At 43.2% G+C, this 17,351-nt stretch overlaps 7 protein-coding genes across 7 annotated transcripts; 4 read left to right on the top strand and 3 right to left on the bottom strand.

Annotated features, from left to right (window-relative positions):
• Window positions 1-265: 265 nt before the first annotated feature.
• Window positions 266-749, top strand: MELLADRAFT_67253 (uncharacterized protein; the record flags this gene model as incomplete). Its single annotated transcript, XM_007415510.1, has 2 exons — window positions 266-638; window positions 706-749. 2 exons carry the CDS (start codon window positions 266-268, stop codon window positions 747-749), a joined length of 417 nt encoding a protein of 138 aa, XP_007415572.1.
• Window positions 750-1,476: 727 nt separating this feature from the next.
• On the bottom strand, window positions 1,477-2,209 carry MELLADRAFT_111204 (uncharacterized protein; the record flags this gene model as incomplete). The annotated part of the gene is made up of 3 exons (XM_007415443.1): window positions 1,477-1,638; window positions 1,889-2,024; window positions 2,154-2,209. The coding sequence occupies 3 exons, from the start codon at window positions 2,207-2,209 to the stop codon at window positions 1,477-1,479; spliced, it is 354 nt and encodes a 117-aa protein (XP_007415505.1).
• A 3,671-nt stretch (window positions 2,210-5,880) lies between these two features.
• MELLADRAFT_92664 (uncharacterized protein) lies at window positions 5,881-6,554 on the bottom strand (the record flags this gene model as incomplete). Its single annotated transcript, XM_007415442.1, has 3 exons — window positions 5,881-5,889; window positions 5,960-6,480; window positions 6,539-6,554. The coding sequence occupies 3 exons, from the start codon at window positions 6,552-6,554 to the stop codon at window positions 5,881-5,883; spliced, it is 546 nt and encodes a 181-aa protein (XP_007415504.1).
• Window positions 6,555-7,255: 701 nt separating this feature from the next.
• On the bottom strand, window positions 7,256-7,549 carry MELLADRAFT_124274 (uncharacterized protein; the record flags this gene model as incomplete). Its single annotated transcript, XM_007415441.1, has 1 exon — window positions 7,256-7,549. The coding sequence occupies one exon, from the start codon at window positions 7,547-7,549 to the stop codon at window positions 7,256-7,258; it is 294 nt and encodes a 97-aa protein (XP_007415503.1).
• MELLADRAFT_111203 (uncharacterized protein) lies at window positions 7,286-8,532 on the top strand (the record flags this gene model as incomplete). The annotated part of the gene is made up of 3 exons (XM_007415511.1): window positions 7,286-7,409; window positions 7,741-7,799; window positions 8,083-8,532. The coding sequence occupies 3 exons, from the start codon at window positions 7,286-7,288 to the stop codon at window positions 8,530-8,532; spliced, it is 633 nt and encodes a 210-aa protein (XP_007415573.1).
• A 2,039-nt stretch (window positions 8,533-10,571) lies between these two features.
• Window positions 10,572-13,866, top strand: MELLADRAFT_45226 (tripeptidyl peptidase; the record flags this gene model as incomplete). Its single annotated transcript, XM_007415512.1, has 11 exons — window positions 10,572-11,321; window positions 11,397-11,408; window positions 11,500-11,820; window positions 11,904-11,945; window positions 12,059-12,251; window positions 12,349-12,500; window positions 12,593-12,636; window positions 12,707-12,798; window positions 12,908-13,075; window positions 13,151-13,355; window positions 13,417-13,866. 11 exons carry the CDS (start codon window positions 10,770-10,772, stop codon window positions 13,526-13,528), a joined length of 1,893 nt encoding a protein of 630 aa, XP_007415574.1.
• A 995-nt stretch (window positions 13,867-14,861) lies between these two features.
• MELLADRAFT_92662 (uncharacterized protein) lies at window positions 14,862-16,274 on the top strand (the record flags this gene model as incomplete). The annotated part of the gene is made up of 7 exons (XM_007415513.1): window positions 14,862-14,934; window positions 15,025-15,169; window positions 15,277-15,367; window positions 15,472-15,605; window positions 15,685-15,929; window positions 16,031-16,185; window positions 16,263-16,274. The coding sequence occupies 7 exons, from the start codon at window positions 14,862-14,864 to the stop codon at window positions 16,272-16,274; spliced, it is 855 nt and encodes a 284-aa protein (XP_007415575.1).
• Window positions 16,275-17,351: the final 1,077 nt, after the last annotated feature.

The raw sequence follows: 17,351 nt of genomic DNA, 5'->3' as shown, positions 1-17,351 counted from the left end.
CGCCGCAAGGCCATTCGCAAAGGCAATTGGCAGGCCTGTTATGGACGGAGGTTGCTATCGCGTGTCGCTCCATTAACGGCTTCGACTGAGGCACGTTCTTTGCATGTGCATTTTCAGTCCCCTTTGCATCCTATCACCAATACCGCCTATCGATCATCTTGCTCAGGAGTTTAGGTTAGTTGTTTTTCAGCCAAAGGAGTCCAAAAGACAATAGCTGACCTCGCCATCGTCGCGACCACTGGTTCCTTATTGGGGGTTAGGCACGATGTCAATTCAAGGCGTGATGAATGCGATTCGCGATTTCCAAAGGGCCGAATACGAAGCCGTCCGCGATTTATTTCTGAAAATGGAAGAGATACCGACCGTTCTGCGAGCGGTGGATCCTTTAGAGGAAGATGCGTCCAACTGGGTGTTATGGCTTGACACCACGGAAGATGCCATTGAGTGGCTAACCGGGGTGGAGGATTATCTGGATATCACTCGGCCAATAGTTGCATCAGCGGTGAACTTAGTCATAGACCGCTTGGCCCTCGATGTGATTCGTCGCACAATTCATCCTGATCATGAAACAATCATATGTGATGCTAGCAAGGCGCGTGCCGCAATCACTTGCCTGCGTCGTCACTTTGATCCTTATGGTAAGTGACACGCGCGACCTTCGGCGCTTTTGAAACAAACTGATGCCTCTGCCATTTATGCTTGAAGCGACGGGACGTTTGGAACGAGGCGAAGGCAGATTCACTGGTTAAATCGGCGGGGGTTTCCTTCAGTGGGAAGGAGGGACTTTGAATTATTTTGGACCTCTTTAGACCATTAATCTCATAACATCGTGTGAATCAGAAAAAAATAACATAGAACGAGCGGCTTCCCGTGAAAAACAAAACCAATTTAAAAACAAATGGTGTGTGTGAGTAATTGAAGTCGTAGACGATGATGTTACTTTGGGTTATCTTATCTTATATTTAAATCCTTTTTCATATTACTTATTCGTCTCTAATGATTGTTATCTCGTCTCATATTTGATGATATCATTCTTACATCATTTGCTGTGACTGTGTCCTTGTACGTGATGTGTGCGGTATATAAAGAGGTCCTTTCTGGCTCATTGTATTTCTCTTTTTCCTTACCGATTTTCACTCATCACTTCGAGCAGGTTTGTTCTTGCTCGTCATCGGTCACAGAGATCATTATCTCTTCTAGTAACTTACTAGATTCCTCTCAGGTTATTATCTTTCACTTACCTTTTGTACTCGTGCTGTTTAATAAATATCTTACCGATTTTCACTCATCACTTCGAGCAGGTTTGTTCTTGCTCGTCATCGGTCACAGAGATCATTATCTCTTCTAGTAACTTACTAGATTCCTCTCAGGTTTGTTCTTGCTCGTCATCGGTCACAGAGATCATTATCTCTTCTAGTGAAAAACAAAACCAATTTAAAAACAAATGGTGTGTGTGAGTCCCACACAAGATCCAATTCATGACAAGATTGGATCATGAGATTCGTTTGAGGGTTTTTGCTTCTTCCGGGTTGCCTCCTTCCAGACCTTCACGCCTTCAGTTATTCCTTCGTTCCATAACTCCGGGGTGACTGGTGCCACCGTGACCTCAGCTATGCGACGATGGGTTTCTCCCGAGTACTGAGCCGCTGAGTTCAAAATGTACGATGTTGAGTCAGCATGACTCATTCCGGAAACAAGCACGTCACATATCTTCCGTTCAATGCGTTTCGTTTGGTTCATGGTGATAGCGCATTTGCCTTTGTGGCAATTGTGCTGAACGTTTAAAACCATGTCGACCTCCTAAGGGTATTAACCGAATTAACATGAAGACCAGGTTATTCATGTTTATGGTGTATCAACAAATAAATAGATGGGCGATTGCGCGTACCTTCACACCCCTTGCGAATTCATGATCCGTCTTACGTATCTCTCGCATCCCATAGAACGGTACCAGGCGTCCTTTGTTACACTGTTTCATAACCAGAACGGTCTTGGCCGCGGCCTTCCCTTCGGGAATCCAAATACTTTGGATTTGGGCCAGGGTTGAGTTTGTGCATAGCTTCAAAGAAGTTTATGGTCAGCATTTGTGACCATGAAACTCTTCAACCAAACGCGTGCCCAGTACATACCAACACAAAATCATGTGGGCGCACCGTTTGCCCACAGGCCAAGGTGACGCTTTCGAGGCATTGCCACGGAGCCTCAGCATTTTGAGCCTGTAAGATCGGTGGACACGTGACTAAGCCTTTGACCAGGCCTAAGAATTAAACGGTTTCCAATTAGAAACCTTACAAAAACGCCAAAATGCAAACGCACGGCCACTCACGTCCAGATTTCATGAGAGATTCCCGTTTCGGAATTTCATTCAGTCCCATTGCCCGCTTTAATTCAGGTATTCTGGTGAATAGCTCAACCACGCGAGGGCCCCCAGTAACTCGAGCCTGCAGATCCTTGTCGAAGAAAGACGAACCGGAGATTATCATGCGCAACATTGCCTCGGTAATGAATGAGTTGCCTATATCACGACTCGGGCTCTGGTGATTAGTGTGTACTGAAGCATCTCAAAGGTTCCCGTTATAAGATTCCATTTTTTCTGTGGCAAACAAACAAGCAGGTCCAAATCGACGTATTGATTCTTGAAGGTGCAGGAGCATGTGAAATTTTGGTTTATTACACCATTGTGCGGTGATGCTCGTGAGTTAATGAAGAAAGGAAGAGATATGATTGTCCAACTCGGCAAGGTAAACTTCCATGTTGGTGATTTCTGTTTGGAATATATACGAGCCTAACAAACATAGAGATAGCCATAGGTGATGCTGATCTTTGGTCATATAATGAAACAAGACGAATGGCACTGTCTGTAGGACGGTGCAAAAGTCCTTGCCAACCAAGCTCTGGTAGTATTGGATGAGATTTAAGGGCTGAACTGGAGGTATATTTAAACCTCGGGGACTGAAAGATCGCCAACGGGCCGTGATGTTGTTAAATTTATCTGAACCTACCTTCATGGGTGTCAAACCCTTCATCAGGTCACGGAAGAGATATTTCGTGATGCCCAGCAAAACGACGTGAAGCACTTCGACAGGGGTGTCTAAGTGCCCGTTGAAACCTTTGGTAACATCACAACAAAAGCAAAACATGAACATCCGAAGATGAAGACGTTCGGGAACTGGGCGTGATAAAACAATGTAACACTCACCTTTCAGTCTTAGCATGGGGTTAAATAACTTGAGGCCTTTTTCCTCATTGAGCTCTTGGCATAGCGTGTCATACTCATTCTGAGTAAGTTTTTCGAGAGCTACATGTACCTTTTTGACGAAGTAATCATTGAAAGGGTCTCGCAGTCCATAAACTCGTGCCTTGTCTTCGACCAGCGTTTTTGTGTTGCGCTTTTGCGCCAGAGCCCAAAGCTCTCGAGTGCGTGCCAGGGTCATATGCCACTGTTGTCACCAGTAAGAAGTTCTGCGGAGCAGAACTTCTATCGCATTGACAAAGATCACGAACACAAAACTCAGTAAGGGTTGAACCCTTATTTTAAACAAAATATTTATTTATTTCATACACAACTCTACCACTCATGTTTCAAGAGTGCACCAATTAAGAAAGACCTAATAACGAATAGATTCACAAATTTAGTTTATAAAATGGTTGTGAACCAAAACGAAAAAAGGAATATCCCGAATTAGCCCAGATCGATACCTAGGCTAATCCAGGGATTTAGAGAAGAACCCTTATCGAGAAAACCAGGGATAGAAACCAACCACTTTGGTTAAAATTTATAATTAACCCAATTACGTTCGAAACGCCAAGTCAATCAGACTCCGAACCAAAAGTTCTTTAACCAAGAAAAACAGATATATAAATAAGATCTCTCTAAGAACAGAGAGAAGGAGGATCATCCGATTTATCATCTAGAACCTTTAAACAAAAACTTTATTCTCTCAAAGTAAAACACTTAGTTAGAATAGAAATTGAACAGCCCCACTTTCCAAATCTTCCTACGAATTTACTTAGAAACTGTTATTTCAGACATCTTATCTTAGATCCTTTAAAACACTTCGCTCAGTAATCCTCGTATCCTTTTCTTTTGTCATCTTCTCTTTTTTTTTCCTATCTTTCTTTCGAAGATATACGAAGATCGTTTAGTCAGAGCTATTCGACCGTATACTTCTAACATAAATCGGTGATCGAACTAGTGTTCATCACTTTTTTGCTGAAGCAAAGCCAAAGCTAGTTTACGAAAGTATCCACTTTGGTACCAATTTACCCTACTCTAGATATTCAAAGACTGGCTGTTGATCACTTTCACAAAGAACCGAAAAATAAGTTCAAAAGCTTGGCTTGAACATACATTTCGTGAGCATTCATTTAACCTTTTCTCACTTTCTATTTACCAGTTAGTAGTCAAAGGTTGACAACTGTCGCGTCGGCAGAGAGATCTGTACGTCATGGTCAGAACAGACCGCTCGTCAGGGCAACAGAAGAGCACTCACCTTTTCCCCACGCTCATTCCGGCCCAAGAAATCGCGCACAAACTGCGGTTGTTCTTTATCAATTTTGCGGTCCACGCGAAGGTCACACATCCTGCATGGTGTTAATGTATTTGCCGGATTTGTCGTGTTGCAGATCTCTGCATGCATGGGGGCATCCCCCAAATGACACAGAACCACCACCATAACCAACACATCTTGCTTCAGCATGTGATCATATGCGACAAAGCCGTTTTCGGCATGATCACTGTGAAAGGCCACACCAAGTCAGCGTGCATGACACTAAAGGGTAACATGTGGATAACGAAAGGGAAGGACATGTGCTTACTTCACATCATCCACCACTTCGTCAAGTAACTCCAGTGCTGAAGCCGAATTCGAAGTCGCCAAAAAGTGGATATGGAACTGTTGATTGGTCCATTCCGGGGCCAGTCCAGAGAGGGTGAAGTACAAACTCATGTGTTTGTTCCATTTTTTGGAAACATTCCCCGATGTATCGTCTGAGTATAGTGTGATAGGTACATGCCGGATGACTTTGCCTCCTGCTTTGGCTCGCCATGGGTTTTGAAGGGGTTGAGTCACCACGCCCACTTGATGATGCTCTACAAGCACCAGACATAGCAATATATAATGTCAGCAACCAGAAACATCACTGTAAACAATTCTGTTCGGAGACCTACGATACATGTTTGAACCACAAAGATCTCTTAGATGCTGACCATTTTCCAGGGTAATCTCGTTGAAGGTTTTCCCAAAGAGTTCTACGTCGAAGGTGTACAACTCGTCTGAGTTGAACGGAGGTTCTTGAGGTATGATAATGTTAAGATGGTCCGGGTTACTTATATTGTTTTGAATTGTTGCCCGAAGGCACTTGGCTTTCGTTTTTTTCTCGTGTTGGAAGAAGAACACGGGCACAACCAGCTCGCCGGTTTGGAGCTCCACTAGTTCGTATATATAGAAATGATGAGAGTTTGCGACGACCATTTGAACACGAAGGTCAGGGGAGTAACACTCCCGCCATTTGGTCGATTGAGAGAGTTGGGTGATTTTCTCGTTTTGCGGTAGCTCAGGTACGAACACCAGGTGAGGGCTTACAATTGGGTTGGCCAACTCCTGGGATGAAAAACCAGGCAATTACGATTGATCCCATCAAGTCAATAATGATCAAAGGGACTTACGTTTGTGATTATCGACTTCACCGTTAAGCCAAACAAAGGTATTCCGGAGGGACTAAATCATTCAGACAATGACATGTCCAGCCTTGACCGGAGTCGTTCTTTGAGGGCCCTGAGCGTTCCCCATTCAGGGAGATAGACATTACATATACGTATGATAGAACGTATGATCTGGTACTGTGCGCGCGAGATGAGATGTCGAGGTGACCCGATGATTAACAATCCTGCGACCTGCTGAGAGAAGACGGATGTGTCAGTCTCTAGGGCCAGCAAACGCGCGAAGCTCTCACTAACCTCTTTGTTTTTAAATGGATGCCATTCAATGGCTTCGCGTGCTCGAGCACGCGCAAGATTGGGATCATGAGGTTCCTCGTCTTCAGGAACGTCGTTGTCGTCGTCGTCAAACTCGAGGTTATCAAGGGTCTCCAGGGCTTGACGCAGCCTATCGAAACCAATATGGGCATCGGTGTCATTCCAGTTGTCTGTATCAAAACTCGTTCCAAGAAAGTCGGATGCGTCCAGTGACAGAAGGCGAGTGAGAGGAGAAGGAGGTCGAATGTTATCTCCAATTTGGGGATCGGGTTCAAAGGTTGTCTCCATCAGAGGGGTCACTGGTGTATCCGTTTCTATCGGCAGTTGCCCAGATAACCCGACGAGCATCTGCTCTTCGTCGGCCAGGCGGTTGACAAACCTCGCAACCTTGAGTTGGTGAGCAGCGGACTTGATGTGATGTTCATAATTGGCCATTCCGCGGGTGTTGCAAGCATTGCATCGAAACCTGGGGTTGGCGGGGTCTTTCGAGACGGATTCGATGTCTGGATTGTTGATCAGATCAGCTGGGGGACAATCATTGAAGTCTGTGAGTAAACTGACAAGGATCGGTGGGCATGATGATGGGTGAAGGGTGTGGTTCGTCCGGAGTTTTGCCAAAGAACGGAGGACTCAAGATCCTGGGCTTGGGCGGTTTTCAGGCGGTGTTGCTTCGTACAATATCCTGCGAGGCCTGCAGGCAGCCCGGATGTGGCCGCACGGCGGCTGGAAAAGCGCCTGCATGAACGGCTGTCTACAGACCGTGAAGGAGGCCGGCGAGGGGCAGTCTGAGGACCGGGTGCTGGCCCGGCCGGTTTCAGGCCGAGCTCGACTGATTGCTGGCACAGAAGCCTCCCATGGTGTAATTTGACACGAGATTTTAGAACAAAAAAAATAGGATGGAAGATGATTATATTTACAATAGGAGACAGAAATACATCATTTGAAAGAGATCTTATGAATGTCATCATTTTTTTGATTAAGACTGATTCAAGAACTCAGAGAGCCCCTCTCAGAAACAAAATTGGATAAAGCCTGATAACAATATTAGTTTCTATGAAATTTATAAAGGAACTGAACAGGTTCCCAATACCAAGCTCTGTGAGAATCGACTATACAAAAACTTGCAAAAGAACATGGAGAATAAATAACAGTAAGACCTTGCAGAAGTAGAGACCAAAAGGAACTCTGGCACAGGAGAGACAACTTGAGTATGGATAGGATGGTATAAATAAAAGCATTCGAGAAATACAATAAAAGATCCACCTTTCCACTCAAACATTACATCCCTGCGGCGCTACAATGACCTAAATGTGCAAGACAGCCTTTCCAGCAACCCTGGTTCTCGCATACTTCACTATCCACGGAGTCACATGTCACCTGTGCGCAGTCAATCTTTTCAGACGCCGGATCTTTGTCGTCGTCTTCAAGACTCGTGCGCAATCTTCTAGTGTCGGAGAAGCCTATGAGTTCAAGTCTCTCTGTATCACTTAACAAGTCACAAATTGTTGGTTTGACTGCAATCCCCGACATTAAGCTTAGTAAAATGATTCTTCTCAAATTTCCATTGACCATTGAACCAATCTGTATCAAAGTAAAATATGTAGGTAATCCAAATCAGTCATACTTGATCAAATATTGAAATTTTCAAGAAAACTAGTTTGAAAACTTTGCAATCACATTCGGACAACAATATGCAGAAAATTTCAGCTTTAGATCTTTTCATACCTTCATCTATTGTGCCCAGATGTTGGTATTTGATTCAGGACGAGCTTCAAGGAAAGACGGGGTTCTTACTTCAAATTTGCGAACGGTGATTGGTACAGTAGGTGAACGCCAGTTTGATGGGGTGTTGCGTTGATAGAGTTAATATTATGTTATACTGTATAATTGAATCATCAGGTTTGGTTTGGCTGGAGACCAGAGATGGATTGCTGAGTCACGAGTGAGATAAGATCATTTTGCAAATTTGCGTGGTCTTCTCGCCATCTCGAAACTTGAAAAAGTCGCATTGCTAAACGGGTCAGACAGACTGTTTCTTGTCTTGTCTACCTTTGTCCGGTAATGTCACATGCTATATTTTGAAGTTGAATAACCTGAAACAAAAGAACATATTTTCATGGAAACCGATCGCTATTAAGGGTGATTGTAAGGGATGTGTTGCTGAAGCTGTACCTCGATTTTTACTTGAAAAAAGTTTAGCCAATGAACATGAAAAGAGAAAATGTGAGCAAATATACCGAAATCGACTTCAATTCGAAACCATCAAATACTTCCTCCCTGATGGATTGTTTATCATTGGAGAAACGGGGACTCACTTTGAAGATTGGGGTCGTATGCTTTGTATGGCTACAAACTGGGAGCTAGGCTCAGTATCACTTGCGGAAAACTATGGCTGGTACCATCACAGTGCCCATCCGAATGGTTGTACTCGAACGAGTCTACTAGCTCTCTCGTTTCTGGTCTTGCTGCAAAGCTTGCCCAAGTTTATCCCCAAAGTCCCGTGCTTCGACGCGATAGTTTGGTCAAGCTTTGCAGAGTTGACTGGAAGATATTGAGGATGCACTAATGTAGGATGCGGATGTTGAAGTGCTGGAATATCTCTCAATCAATGGAACCAAATCTCTCATGAGATCCTCACCATCCTTTAACCAGAAATCAGGAGATATCATGGAGCTTACAAAATCTAAAAAAGAATACTTGTGATAACAACCTCCCAAGAAAAAGAAGCTTTGAACTCCAAATGCAAGAAAATCCACGAGGAATCAAGCTTGGGATTGTTTGCTGAACAAAATCAGCTTGATCTTGCAGTATCAAATTCTGGTCATGGCTGCACCTTGCTCACAACATCTGCAAAAAGAGTAACTAGGCAAATCCTTTTGTGCTCAACACGGTGCATGTTGTCCTAAAGTACGGACATACACAAAATCAAAAGTTCAAGGTTCATAAAACTTGATCACAATTGAAGGGGCAAAAGAAAAGCTTCATTATTCCCACCGCCAATCCAGAATTACAGCAAGTGTACTCATATTAAAAGGAACTCTAGCAATATGGCACAATCTCATGGTTCCAAGGCAGATAGATGATTTATCTGGAAAGATAGACAACAATGTCTACTCAAAACTTTGGTCTTCATCAAACACTCCCTATTGCCCATATCAGGTCAGTTTAGCAATTGAAAGAGTGAAGAAAGCTGTGGTTATTGATTTTTTGGGGGGTTGAGTATAATACCTCAAGGAAGTCCAAAAGAGGTCTTGATCAAAGATCTAGTTTCTAATGGCAGGTTCAATCTTCAAAAGTACCTGGTTGAGATCTTTGATCTTGATCAAAATAAACTTGGTAAACTTTCATTAAAAATGATCCAATCAACTTCTCAACCCCTTCCAATCTACCAATCTACATGTTGAATATTGAAAAGAAATTCCCTATTCAACCCAGCCTGATAGGGAATCCAATTTTGAATTGGGGAAGAAAAACTGTCTTTATGCCCCCTCAAAACAATATCAAATTCTCAACACATCCATTTCTATTTACAATTTTCTTCCAAGGAGAGCTCCAAGGGAAGACCATCCACACCCCCAGACTTAGCTAAGCTTAAGTGTAAATTAAGGCCCCATTGCCAAGTTTCAGCTTCTCATGCTCCATGATCCCATATATTTCTGAGCAGGATGTGATAAAACAAAATAGATCAGTGGCAGACCCGCAAGTTATCTTGCAAGAATTGGCAGATCTGTGGTGTATGAAAATATAAACTTTTCACAACATGTCCACATGTTCTTTGAAAGGCTTGAAAAGGACATGGAACAGAGTATAAAAGAAGCCATCCATTCTATCAGTGAAGCATCAAAGGCCAAATATTCTGAATCAATTGGTATCCAAAATGTAATTTCAGCAGTAAAATATCATATGAGTCCAGCGTTTCTGGGTGCCCTAATTGCCTTGAACCTTGATCAGCTTACCAAAAAGATTGGCTAATGTTGGTATTGAATTTATATATCCAGTCACTATCTATATTCATTGACCTTGTCAGTCACTTGTGTCGATGTTCAATGGTCTCTGGTCAAACACCTCGCACATCGTGCTCAAACGAGACCTATCGAGACCACCCTTCGGACGCAGAATTTGAATCTCAGAAATGAATGCGCCATATCCTCTTCATATCAATATGGAGATAATGAATTCGGCTCTGAGATCAACAAGCTCTCCTGCAAGGCGACTATCTAACACACAAGCGATCGAATCCTTTCATCAAAATATACGACAATCGGCTGTGTACATCCATTTCCTTTGTCGAATCTGCCAAATGAAATTCCAGAATCAGGCTATTGATCACTGGCCGCCCAGGGAAAAGAATGGGGCCCGAAAAGAATCTACATACATGGCTCAATCTTTTTTAACACTCAAGCATAGACAAAGTTTTCTTCAGCCTTCTCAAAGCGCACATAATTGGGGTATATTGCTTCACTTGTAGAGGTCTACTCACCACCGGGCACAAGCTTGGATGATCACTTACGGCGCACCCAAAGCCTAAGAGAGAATGATATGCCAACACAATGTGCATATCAAAAGCTGTCTTTGCATCTAGTCGGATTTACTTGTCCCACATTTATCTATAGCTGCTATTTTCCTAGCCTAAAAAGCGAAGCGTATGCCTGGCATTTTTTCCAGAACCGATTTTTTTTGTCCGTCAACTCAGTTTACAAGCCAAGTAACCTCAACTCATATATTGAATCCCGGTATTCTATCATTCATCTGTCTCCTTATCGGACCTTTATAATATCAATATAATATCAATATGAGGGATTGGGTCGGGACTCTATCACTCCTGCTTGTGTTGACTTGTTTGAGTACTGCGAGAGCGGTCCATTCTTCAAGGGAGTTTTATTGGCATCAACGGCAGGTCTTGTTTGAGACGCATCGAGCGCCGAGTACCTTCACCAAGCTTTCCGCCCGGCCTCCACAAGACCACAAGATAGACCTCCGATTTGCGCTGAAGACTCGATTGGAAGGCGCCATTGATGAGCTCCTCGGAAGGATCTCGGACCCTTCGCACTCTTCTTATCTTGATTATTTAACCGATGATCAGTCCAATAAGCTAAGCAAACCGGATGACGACGCGATAGCTACAGTATCGGACTGGTTAAGGAGCCACGAAATCCAACGACATAGAATACAATGGAGTAAAATGAAAGACTGGGTCACTGTGACAGATGTGCCTTTGCCACAAGTCGAATACATGTTAGATACGAGTTACTCTATCTTTCAGCATCTTGACGGAGATCAGATTATTCGGACAGAAAGCTTTAGTCTCCCTCATAACTTGCATAGGCATATTGACGTTGTCCAGGTGAGTCATCCCGCGTCCTCGGGTCACTTTTACTTCACTCAGTCTTACGTTGATCATGATTCTATATTCGGACAGCCTACTACGATGGTAAGCTATGAGACTCGAGTGATTTTGAAGCCATGAACGTATCCTCTCCATTATTGCGCTGATCTTGACCTGTTACATCTGATTTACGCAGTTCGGCCGTTTGAAAAAGCAGCGCAGTAGGGTAAGGGTAGCAGAGGAGTTATCTCAAGACGAATCATCTCTCCTCAACACAACAATGACCAAAAACTGTACCAATCCTGATGTTGTCACAAATGACTGTTTGAGAAAACTATACCAGACCTTTGATTATGAACCAAAGGCTATCCAAATGGGAAATCGTATCGGAATCACCGGATTTCTGGGCGAGGCTGCAAATTTCAACGACACTCAGAGGTTCCTCGCCCTCCAAAGACCAGACCAAAAGGGACATACTTTTGAGGTGGTATCAGTCAATGGTGGTGAGAATCCACAGGTATGTTTTTGATCAAGACTGCCATCGGACCTCGCGTTCATATTTGAGAATAACTTTCTTGTTTACTTTGTGAGTATCCATAGACCTTGAGCCCCGACCAGATTTCTCGAAAAACTGGTATTGAGGTCGGTGGATTTCAAGCTAGCGATGTTGTATAAAAATCGATTCGCTCGAAAAAAAAGGAATGAATCACGCTTCCTCAAATGACATAACTGAACTTTCTTCCATTTCGTTCTAGGCCAACTTAGATACTCAAACCGTCTTGGGCTTCACTTCCCCTACTCCGAATGTATTTTGGACTGTTGGTGGGAGTCCTCCCTTCCAGCCAGACCGTACGAGCTCTGTCAACACCAACGAGCCTTATCTTGCATGGCTAGAATATATCCTTTCCTTGAATAACTCTGAAATTCCTCGAGTAATTTCTACTTCTTGTAAGACTGGATTCTCGCATTGCTCAAATCACTTGACCATCAAGCTGAATGTGCTTCTTCTGATGGTGATGTTTTCTTCTTCACAATATATCTTCAGACGGTGACGATGAGCAGACTGTCCCTCTGTCATACGCTCGAAAGGTTTGTCATGGATTTGCCCAGCTGGGGGCTCGCGGAGTCTCGGTCATATTTTCTTCTGGTGATGACGGTGTTGGTAAAGATGGCCGTTGCGTAACAAATGATGGCTTAGTCAGTATCTCCTTAACTTGATACCTACTCTCAAGGCTGATTTTTTGACGAATACATAATCGAATACGGTATCTGTATATGTCATATCGCAGGAGCGTAAAGCATTTACACCTATATTTCCTGCAAGTTGTCCTTAGTGAGTCTCCGAGAGGCACATTAGAATTTGAAAAAAAGGGCTACTTCGACTGATATTGAATGCGTATCAGCGTCACGTCTGTGGGGGCTACGGAGAATTTTGAGCCTGAAGTCGCGGTTTCCAAGGAGGGCCCTGGTGGATTTAGCAGCGGGGGTGGATTCTGTAGGCATCTCAATTCTCCATGTGATAAAATGGCATGTGCAGGCAGCTGAAGTGGCATCAACCCTGCTTGTTTATATCCTTCATGTATCACACAATATCACACGACTAGCCAATTACTTCCCAAGACCGAAGTGGCAAAAATCTGTAGTGAAGAACTACTTTTTATCGCTTGGGAGCACACACTCTGGTTTATACAATGTTACGGGTCGTGGATATCCAGACGTTTCCGCGCAAGGAGCAAAATATGTGATCGCCTGGCAGGGAAGATTCGTGAGAGGTTTGTATTTTTTGTGATTCCCTTGGCATCATTCGGAGTGATAGCCTCAGACGCTGATCTTGGGAGAAATTCAAGTCGGGGGTACATCTGCATCTGCCCCTACATTTGCGTCAGTTATCAGCTTATTGAACGACTATAGTCTGTCTCGTGGTGGTCGCTCTCTTGGCTATTTAAATCCCTGGCTTTACTCAGTGGGCTTTCGTGGACTGAATGACATCACATCTGGTAGTTCCAGTGGGTGTGACACGAAAGGATTCGCTGCTCGGGAGGGGTGGGATCCGTTGAGTTATATTCATCTACCTTCGCTATGAAAATCTCACTGATGCATTTCGTCGCCTCAGGGTCACGGGACTGGGGACACCCAACTTCAAGAAATTGCAAACTTTAGTAAAAGTTTCCCACACGTCTTTTGATCTCGGGGTTTCAATCGATGATGAGAACCTCGTGCAGTGATTTGAAAGCTCTCCTAATTCCGATCTTACCTTCGAAATTTCTTTAATTACATTTTTAGACTCACCACATTGTTATCTCCAATAACCAAATTTTCTCGAATGTGTGACCAGATGGACATTATCAACACACTTTTCACTCCTTACATCTTAATCTGACTATCTGATATATTTGTCTCACACTGCGAACAGTTGCTTGATCTTTGTTGACCAGAATACAAGGAGGTCTCTACTGAATGTGTACTTTGTTCAACTTCTATAATCCCGAAAGCCATTTCTTCTGACGCGGAGGAGTGTCCGAAGTGAGGAATTCCTTCATAGTCAGACCGGACGATTTTATTTACCAGAAACTCCCTTCTTCGACTTGAGAAAGAACACCTTAATTAAGTATTTTACAAAAACAATCCCGTCATTCACAGGGTCCTCACTCACCAGTCCTCAGGCCTTTCGACTCTCAAACACCAAATATATTTGAAAGTATGTGTGGTGAAACTTCTGAAAGGTATAGACTATAGTCCCACACAAAATGCTATGGGATAGCTGCCTTTGATGGTCGGCCAAATTCTTCTTTCAACAGGAGCTACATTCTTCATCGCACTCCAATAACTTTATGCATACTTTTTTTCATCGTGAATTTTTTTTGAACACAGCTTCTGGCAAAAATGCTTTCGTGGATGCAGCTTTCACACAAGGTGGATGAATGAAAACAGATGTTTAGGAATAACAGGCTCTCACTTTTAATATAGACCACATGACAAACCCATAAATTCCAATTCTTAGAATCATTGCACAGACATTGGATTTCCGTTGGAAGTAAATGTATATCAGCTTAAAGCATGTAGTATGTGTACACATGGAAGTTGATTTGGTATTGAGAATCAGATAGGCTGTGCATGGAGGTAGCTGATACCTGTGTTAGTTGCGGTTGAGTGTAAAGTTTAAACTAGAATGATAAACAGATTTGACCGACTCTTGCCTAATATCCTCCAACTGCCAACTCTGAGAAAGAATATTTGGTCAAAGGTTTAATTATGATGACTTGACGCCATATCTGGCATATTTTTCAGATGCAGCAGTTGTGCTACATGCAAAAAATATGTATCATAGCGTTGGTTGTGTAGGGTGTGACGGGGTCGGGTTTGTGGCCCCGGCTACATAGCGTCTCAAAATCGACCGACAATGCATCATGACCAGTGATCATCGCAGTAAACCACATCAGACCACCACACCAATCCATTACCTTACCAACAACAATTCATTCATCCTTCAAGTCATCTCAAGGTCATCCTCAACAATAATCACATATTAGCCTTCTTGAACATCAATTCATTTATCCGATGTCTTTCAACGATCTCGAACGTGGCCTCAATGAACATGCACCGCTGGCTAGGGACTCACCCTTCTCGCAAGGTTTGAACCGTTAATCTGACACCTATGCACCATTCAAAAGTTGCTCAACTCAGCTCTCTTTTACTTCCAATGTGAACATTCTGAAAAAAGATCCAGAGCGTGACCGAAAATTTCAGGCTTTGGCCACCAAGGTCTCAACTCACATCTTTCGAATCAATAGCAACGTCTCGGGCCTTCAAAAGTTCATCGACTTGTTAGGTTCATCAAGAGATACGGCTGATATTCGGAAAAAATTGTTGGTTTCTTCATTCATATCTACTCTTCAGAATCAATCCAGGCGTTATATGCCTAACCTAATCAAATTAGCTTGTTTTAAATGGACACTGGTATTTTCTTAATCAGGCATGATTTGACTGAATCTACTCGAGAATTTGTCAAGAATTCATCTGTTGATGCAAAGGAGCTAGCTGTATGGCAAGTTCCGGAACAACTTGTGAGTATCCAGAATGTTCTCTTTCAGCTTCCGGGCAGATTTGTTACACAAAAATGGGTAGCTGACTCAAAACTTCTCGCTGTGCGAGCTTCTTTTGACACCAGAAAATGGAGCAACAGAAAGTTTCTCGAGATTATGCTAACGCAATTCAGGCGTTCCAAAGAGTCTCGAGACTAAGCGCTGAACGGCAGAAGGAATTTGTTGATCGAGCAAAATATGCAGCACTACCCATGCCATCGTAGGTTTATATCGGCTGTTTCATATCATCATCCTATTGATTCGGTCATTCTACTACATCTTTACAGGAGTCCCACAAGAATTGCAGCGGATGATGACAGTGTGGAGCTCTCAGAGACCAGGATTGGTCAACAGCAACAACAGCTTCATGCGTCACACCAACTAAACCAGGAAGAGCTTATCCCAGACCACGAGCTCGATTACCAGGATGCCCTGATTGAGGAACGAGAAGCTGAGATTCGGGAAATTGAGACTGGTATTCATGAACTTAATGAGATCTTTCGAGATCTTGGTACCATCGTTCAAGAACAAGGCGGTCATATCGGTGAGTCCTCCACCTCTTCACTTCATCCCATTCCTTTGCTCTTTATCTAGTTATGGCCAGAATATCTGTCGTCGTGTGATACTGATGAATTTTTCATGTAGATAACATCGAGAGTAATGTACACAGTATCAGCAATGATATGAGAGGCGCTGTTGTAGAACTTCATCAGGCTCATGATTATCAACGCAAAGCAGGGAAACGGATGTTATGCCTGCTGCTTATCTTTATCATAGTACTGGCTATTGTCTTGATAGCTGTGAGTACTTTCTTACATTCGATTTAACAAAATTCCCCATGCAAAACGACTGACCCTTATGCATTTTGTTCGCTTAGATTCTGATTTGAAGCAGTGTCATCAAGCCAAACGCAAAAGGAAAGAGTATCATTCTTCTAATTTGTGTAGATCATCATTACAATCGCCTAATTATTCACCTTGTCATGTCACAGTTCATTTCCCTTGCCTTTTAAACTATTTTGAAACATCTCGCTTCGATTTTTGTATATTTATTCTTTTCAAGTCAATCACTTTTTGATGCCTATCTAGTGTATACGCTTGTGTGAACGAGTGGGATGGGCGTTGGATGAGGGATTTTGAACATGTGTATGTATAGTCTAGCCGCATTTTAAAAGTTTGTTAAACGATGAACATTCATCCTAAAGTGCGTGATTGATCACTGGTACAGGCAGCACGATATAACCCAATGTCCTCCGGTTAATTTTGATCAGTCCCGAGCACCGGTGCAGGCTGCAGCCGTGTACACATTTGGGTCTGTATTAACTTCAAAGACTCGATGGATCTCTCGTGGAGGAGAACGATCCGTCGATTAGTTCAACCTAGTTCAACCTAGCCACATTGATTGAGCAACGATCAGCGTGATGCTCACTCGAACTCGATCCCTCTAAAGTGATCATCAACCCGTTCAAACATCCTACTCAGTGAAACTGAAAGGTGTTGGTGACCGAACATTTGCTTTTCCGATGCTGCGCCGATGCGATGCTGCACCAATTTCAAACACTCGATCTTGATGGTGGCTACCATGGCGACCATCACAAAAACTTACAAGCTCTCACCAGTCGGCCCTTGTAAAATCCTGAGATAGTTCCATTCTGGCTTGTCTTCACCAATGCAGTTGAGTTTGCGCTTGGATTCAGCGGCGTCGGCATCAACTTCTGGGATATGACAAATTTGGTTGATCTTAAGGAGTTACTATGCACAACACATGAACAAATGATGATCATCTATGAGACGCAGCAAAATATGTACGGATTAAGCCTTTGATATTTTTTTTGGATAGATGAGAACAAGTATCTGACTGTGGATTCGTGGAACATCGTGTCTGCCCGAATAGACTTATTTTGAATAAATATTGTCTCCTCCTCTAAGAGATCACTCTTCACTCCACTCGCTTTCTCGTGTTTATT

Source organism: Melampsora larici-populina (assembly GCF_000204055.1).
Source record: "Melampsora larici-populina 98AG31 unplaced genomic scaffold MELLAscaffold_51, whole genome shotgun sequence".
Taxonomy (NCBI): domain Eukaryota; kingdom Fungi; phylum Basidiomycota; class Pucciniomycetes; order Pucciniales; family Melampsoraceae; genus Melampsora; species Melampsora laricis-populina.
The sequence above is the reverse complement of the archived record's forward strand: the minus strand, read 5'-3'. Positions and strand labels throughout refer to the sequence as shown.